The 7,140-nt window shown below is 39.2% G+C and overlaps 1 protein-coding gene across 11 annotated transcripts in view; it reads left to right on the top strand.

Moving 5' to 3' along the window:
- Zdhhc20 (zinc finger DHHC-type palmitoyltransferase 20) overlaps positions 1 to 6,088 on the top strand; it is a 74,717-nt gene extending 68,629 nt beyond the window's left edge. For 7 of the 11 annotated variants that reach the window (XM_045154997.1, XM_045155001.1, XM_045154999.1 and 4 more), the window contains 2 exons: positions 2,569 to 2,645; positions 3,906 to 6,088. In XM_045154997.1, the coding sequence (XP_045010932.1) occupies positions 2,569 to 2,606 (38 nt within the window). In that variant the 3' untranslated portion in view covers positions 2,607 to 2,645; positions 3,906 to 6,088. Of the gene's footprint in view, positions 1 to 2,568; positions 2,646 to 3,905 lie in introns of those variants that run through there. The other 4 variants (XR_006638152.1, XR_006638153.1, XR_006638154.1 and 1 more) reach the window with 2 other exon arrangements.
- Positions 6,089 to 7,140: the final 1,052 nt, after the last annotated feature.

The following is a 7,140-nucleotide window of genomic DNA, read 5'->3' on the forward strand; positions in this document are numbered from 1 at the left end:
GGTAGGAGGATGCTATAAGTTTGAGACCAGCCTGAAACTATATAGTGAATTCCAGATCAGCCTGGGCTAGAGACCCTACCTTGGAAAAAATATATATATTGATATTTAATAAATATGAAAAAAATGTGATATTTAATACTAAAGCAGGGCTGGAGAGATGGCTTAGTGGTTAAGCGCTTGCCTGTGAAGCCTAAGGACCCCGGTTCGAGGCTCGGTTCCCCAGGTCCCACGTTAGCCAGATGCACAAGGGGGCGCACGCGTCTGGAGTTCGTTTGCAGTGGCTGGAAGCCCTGGCGCGCCCATTCTCTCTCTTTCCCTCTATGTGTCTTTCTCTCTATGTCTGTTGCTCTCAAATAAATAAATAAATAAATAAAAATACTAAAGCATATGAAACCTTTGATAACATGTCTTGTGTATGAGGTGTCTGATTGGCTAGGGAGCAGGCTTAGCTGGTGGAGGTGTCCTTTTGAGAGCTTCTGTGGAGAAAGGAATAGAGAGGGGCACGCCATGTTGCTGGGGTTCTGTTCTGTTCAGCTGGGCGATTTTTGTCTTTCCAGCCACACGTTTCTGGACTCAGATGTAGATAGTTATGTTGGAATTGGCTATTCTGAATATTGTAAACATTTTTCATGGTCCCAGCTTATACATAGTTAAATTTTTTCTTTTTTCCAGGTAGGGTTTCACTCTAGCCTAGGCTGACCTGGGGAAGCAGAGCTTGAATCTGATGCTATGACCTAGAATTCACTGTGTACTCTCAGGGTGGTCTCATACTCACAGTGATTCTTCTACCTCTGCCTCCCAAATGCTGGGATTAAAGGTGTGTGCCACCACACCATAAACACAATTTTTGAAAATATTTTTTCAAATACTGAAAATAATTTTTGAAAAGCATTATCCTCCACCAGGCATGATGGTATGTGCCTGTAATTCTAATACTTAGGAGGCTGAGGCAAGAGGATTGTGATTTTTAGGTTAGCATGAGTTTGTTGTTGGTGAGACCCTGACAAAAAAAAGGCATTGAACTCTGCTATATTAGTTTTAAAAAAGTACACTTGGGGCTGGAGGGATGGCTTAGCAGTTAAGGCATTTTGCCTGCAAAGCCAAAGGACTCGGGTTCAAATCTCTAGGATCCACATAGCCAGATATACAAGGGGATGCACATGTTCATTTACAGTGGCTGGAGGCCCTGATATGCCCATTCCCCCCCCCCCCCGCCCTCTCTCTGTCTTCCCCTCCCCCCTCCCTCCCTCTCTCTCTGTCGAATAAATAAATAAAAATAAAAAGTACACTTGAGAGCCGAGCATGGTGGCACACGCCTTTAATCCCAACACTCAGGAGGCAGAGGTAGGAGGATTGCCATGAGTTCAAGGCCACCATGAGACTCTATAGTGAATTCCAGGTCAGCCTGGGCTACAGTGAGACCCTACCTTGAAAAACCAAAAAAAAAAAAAAAAGTACACTTGAATATATTTTGGTCTTCATGACTCAGTCCATGAACTGTGGTTGCAGTACAGAATAGTTAATTGGACTGGAGTGGGATTGCTGTAGATCTGGGTTTCTCTGACCCTACCCGCCTGCCTACTACATCAGAATCTTCTTGAACGAAGCATGCTCAGATTCATTTTACTCACTAGGAAATCCTCTTAAAACTTGCTTGTCAGGGTTTCTCATCTTTTTTTTTTTTTTCAGAGAGGATTCCCTTTTGGCTTTTAATTAATAAATTAGTTTCTTTACCCATTTGTAAGGACAGAGAGACAGAGAGAGAGAAAGAACATAAATGGGTACACCAGGGCCTCTAGCCACTGCAAATGAACTCCAGATGCATATACTACCTTGGGTGTCATGCCTAGCTCCTACTATTATTTTTGAGATAGGATTTCACATAATCTAGGCTGGCCTTCAACTCCTGTCTCCACCTCAAGAATGCTGAGTTTTTGGGCATGGTGGCGCACACCTTTAATCCCAGCACTCAGGAGGCCAAGGTAGGAGGACTCACTCTGTCTTTCCCTCTCTGTCTCAAAAATAAATTAAAAAATAACAGTAATACAAATTATTTTGTGGGATATTAACTTCTAGTAATACAAATTATTTTGTGGGATATTACTTCTTAACATCTTTAAAACATGTGGATATTTTCACAAGTATAAACATAAAACCAAACTGATAACCCTTTAATGCTCTTCACTCCTGCCTGTGTTCTGTACTAGTCTACATGAAGGCAAGTAGTTGGTGCCATAAGTCTGTTTAGTACTTACATGCTGGTTTTTTTTCTTTAAATTTTTATTTATTTATTTGAAAGAGAACGAGGCAGAGAGAGAGAGAGAGAGAATGGGAGCACCAGGGCCTCTAGCCAGTGCAAATGAACTCCAAATGCATGTGCTACCTTGTGCATCTGGCTAACATGCATCCTGGGCAATTGAACCTGGGTCCTTCGGCTTTGTAGGCAAACATCTTAACCGCTAAGCTATCTCTCCTGCCCTTACATGCTATTTTTAATGTCACTAACTTTACCATTTATCCAGAAACTGAATACTTTTTGTCATGTCATGTATAATTATGTGCTTACAGGGACAAATAACCATGTTACAGTGACAATAGAAAATTGAGTACCACTTGTTTGTAACTAACCATTTGATAAGAACAAGGTAAGAGTATTATGGTAATTTCCTTGAGCACATGTATATTTAATACTTTAATCAATTTGCTTGCTCCTTTTTTTCTCTCTGTTTTCAACTTTATTGGCAAAATTAAGCAGTTCAGGCAAGACTGGGAGGTAACTCCTCCTGGCATCTCATTTACTGTACTATTTCTAGCACAATGTTGTTAAGCTTTTTGTTGTTGTTTGTTTTTTTGAGATAGGGTCTCACTCTAGCTCACACTGACCTGGAATTCACTATGTAGTCTCAGGGTGGCCTTGAACTCACAGCAATCCTCCTACCTCTGCCTCCTGATTGCTAGGATTAAAGGCGTGCACCACCACACTGGGCTATTAAACATTTTTTGACAGATTAAAGAATAAACTAATTGAAAGAATTAAGGTTGGTATATGGACAACTAACCAATTCAGTAAATAGTACCTGACTAATTAGATTAAGTTCAGGTAGGGAAAAAGGTGACTTTGCTCATTATTGAAGAAATTTGATCCAGAGAAGACTGACTAAAGGCACAAAAAAGACTTAAGAGGTTTGTTGATGTTTGTTTGCTAGATATAGCCAGAGCATTGCCACAAGCCCACAGCATAGGGCAGTGTGCATTGATCATCTCCACTCCTTCTTGGTAGCTTCCATTTTTCCCAAAGGAGCCCATCTGGGATCTCACCTAGTGGAGCATCTGCTTTCTTGCTCCAGGCTTGTCATCAAGTCAGGTTTGTGATGAGGTCCTGGACTGTGCAGAGTTAGAGCCAGAGTCTAAGGCCGAGTACAGAGTGAGGTCACAGGTCCAGGAGGCAGTGGTGTGGGACCTCACTTCAGGCCAAGTGGGAACTGCAGGACCTGCCTGTGTGTCCTTGGGTCAAGTATGAGTCACCAAGAATAATTGCCATGGAAATGGCACATGGGTCCTGACATGCTGCATCCTGCTTCTGTATTGCCTGTTATTTAAGCAGAGATGGCTGTGGCTGTTGAGAACACCCAGCTGAAGTTCCTCCAGCAGTTGCTCTGAGAACTGTCTATAGCAGTCCCAGCACAGGTATGAGTACACATGAGATAGATACAGACAAAGGCCATGTTTCAGACAGAGAGCACTGTAAATTTATAAAAATATTTTTATAATATTGGTAGAATTGAAGAATTTGTCTCCTACTTGTCATATTTATCTCACCTTTATCTCAGTCTAAAGAATCAATTGTTAAATGTTTTAAGAAATGGAAAGGTCAGGTTTTGACTAATTCATTTTTGTTTTTATAGGTATATAACAATACCTTGTGGACTAATATTTTCAGTTTTATTTGCAAGAAAATGATTGATGAACTGAAATGCTTCAGACATACGAGAAGACATTTTTAAAAGGAAGCCTTTGTACAGTTTGCCTGATTCACAGGAGCACCACAGAGGAGGAAGATGCCTTAAAGTGTCCACTTACGGCTTTTACTGGGGAAACTATACCATCACGAGATGCTATTATAGGAGCTGTTGTCAGAGAACATGGCATACATATTTTTTTTAACACCTGAGTCACAATATTAGAGTTGTTTACTAGTATCCATCTAAGTTTTCACTCCAAAAACACAAGCTAAAACTTGTCTTAGTGAAAGTATAAATATGGCAAATGATGTGTCAGAATGAATAACCTCCAAAGTACATTGCTTGTGTTATATAGGAGAAAGGAAAACAACAGCTTTTTTAATTGGATGTTTACTAATTTATAATTACTATTTTCTACTTCTCAACATTTTTAATAAAGGCTTTTTATTATTAGCTATAAAATAACACTCAGAAGGATTCAGATACCTAAATACAAACATTTAGAATGTAGAACAATATATTGATCATTGAAGTTTTAGTTCTGAAGCATTAATGCAAGCCAGGTGTGGAGGCTCCCTTCTGTAATTCCAGCAATCAGGAGGCTGACCTACAAAGTGACACCCTATTTATATTTAAGAAGCAAAGAAAGAAAATCACTAATACAACTGTGTAGTGTTTTGTGTGCCCATGCTCAGAGCAAACCGATGAAAGGGATATTTTGGGAACTTTCTGCTTTTTAATTACTTTTTGTTGAATTTACATGGGTATTTTGAAGGGGCAAAGATGCTTTGAGGTACATATGTTATAGAAATGCAGGGCACAATAGAAATGAATAGAAGTGATTGAAAAATAGAATGACAGATGAAATGTCAAATGGGTAAAAAAGTGATAAAAATTTCCATTCTTAAGGTATTCTAAATAAAACATGCTATTGTGTTGGCAGTTTAGGCAATAACCTAAAATTTATTGTGAAACTTCTCTCAAGCAATCTCAAAATAGCTTAAACAATAATTTAAGCAGTTTAAGATGGATGTGGTAATGCACACCTTTAATCCCAGTAGAGATAGGAGGATTGCTGTGAGCTCAAAGCCACCCTGAGACTACAAAGTGGATTCCTGGTCAACATTGGCTAGAGTGAAACCCTACCTTGCAAAACAAAACCGAAGGTGGGGTGGGGGGGAGGCAGTTTAAATTAGGGCAGGTACTTAGAACATACAACTCTTGGGAAAACATAAACCTGAGTAATGATTTAAAATCCCCAGTGTCTAAGAAGTAGATTCCACTCTTAAATGACTTCTTAATAGTGACTCGTTTCTACAGAAGAAAGCAAACTACTTTGAAGTCTAAGGGAATAGGCGTGGTTGTGTTTTGGCAAGTAGTACACCATAGAAATGCTGTTCCCAAATGTACTGCTTCCAGTGAATGGACCGAGAACAGCCTTAATAGCATGTGTATTATCAGTAGTCGCAGTTTCCTTGTCTTTAAAATGGGGTTGTGGGGGGTAGGGCAGTCTTGAGTTAGCTAGACTGCAGGACTTGAACCATTCTAAGGTATTGGTTTGTAAAATAACTTTGCTTCTATTTATCCAACAATTATTTCTGAAGTACCTTATCAAATAGTGTACTAGATACAGCTCTGTAATTTTCCAGTCCTGCATAAATTAGCTGTTTCAACCTGACAATTTGAAGGATTTGACAAATTCCCACTTTTTGTGGTAATAATTAATTTTAAATAACTTCTTCCTATGGACCAACATAGTTGGGAATATTATATATATGTTATAGTTGGGAATATTAAATATATGTTATTTTTGCTTCAGTTCTTCAGTGTTAATAATCATAATTCTGAAAAACAAGAATGAGAGTAAGAAATATTAAATACCAGGAGTTCAAAGGTAGCTTGGGCTACATGAGACTCTGTCTTCAAAAAGAGAGGTCAGGCTGGAGATACGGCTCAACAAAAGACACTTGTTTGCAAAGACGAGTGGCCTGGTTCAACTTCTCAGTACCCCCATAAAGCCAGATGCACAAAGTAGCACATTCTTCTGGAATTTGTTTGCAGTGGCTAGAGGCCCTAGCACACCTATTCCTTCCCTCTCTTTTTGTCTCCCCTTGCAAGTAAAGATACTTAAGAAAAAAGAGAGCCAAATATGGTGGTGCACACCTTTAATCCCAGCACTTGGGAGGCAGAGGTAGGAGGATTGCCATGAGTTCAAGGCCACCCCGAAATCACAGTGAATTCTAGGGCAGTGAGACCCTACTTTGAAAAAGAGAGAGAGAGGCATTAATTACCAATCAAAAACAACTTCAGTTTGGTAGTTTGCATATTATAAGGAATTGGTAAATGTTTAAGCATGCTTAACTGCTTTCAGAAACAAACTGGTTCTCTAGTGAGTTTCTACATTCAGATGAAGGGATTTGAATGCACCTACCCAGCAACAGAGGGAACATCACGTTCCTCTTGAGCCTATGCACTTGCTTTTGAAGAAGTAGCTTTCTCGGTCTCTTTTATTATTTAATATCATCTTTATTAGCACAGTAAAACACCCCTTTCAGATTTTCACTTGAAGGCTTTTGAGACCTTTGATTTAATTTATAGCCAATGTATTGCCTTGTTCTGAATAATTAGCTGATCATTGTTTTGGTTTTGTTTTATTTTGGTGATGCCATCAAACCCAGAGCCTTGCACATGCTAAGCAGGCCATTGAGCTATTTTCCCAGTCCACGCTGAAGACCTGCAAGTGGTATAGAAGTCAGGGAAAGGCTGCCTCTTTGGTGTTTCAATTAGTATCTGGGAAGACCAGATCAAAATGAAGCCTTGCCAAAATTTTAGTTACTCTTTTATCCCTCCAACACCTGAATATTTGTGATGATATTTAAGAAAAACGGCATTTAATTTCAAATCTTGCTATTGTTACCACAAACAAATCAGTCAGGAGACTTGGTTTACCTGGGCACAAATGTACTGGAATATTCAGTACCTTCAGCACATGACCAGTATCATGCCAAACCAAAGAGCAGCTGTGGTATATTAGTTATTGAAAACGCACATGTTTACAACGTTTAGTTTCATCTTCACATAAAAATGATTTTTTAAAAATTTTTACACATTGAGTGGTTGTGAATCAATGTGGTAAAGAGTATAATTGAGGTTAGTTTAAATATATGCAATGTTTACT

This window comes from Jaculus jaculus, chromosome 7 (assembly GCF_020740685.1).
Source record: "Jaculus jaculus isolate mJacJac1 chromosome 7, mJacJac1.mat.Y.cur, whole genome shotgun sequence".
NCBI lineage: Eukaryota > Metazoa > Chordata > Mammalia > Rodentia > Dipodidae > Jaculus > Jaculus jaculus.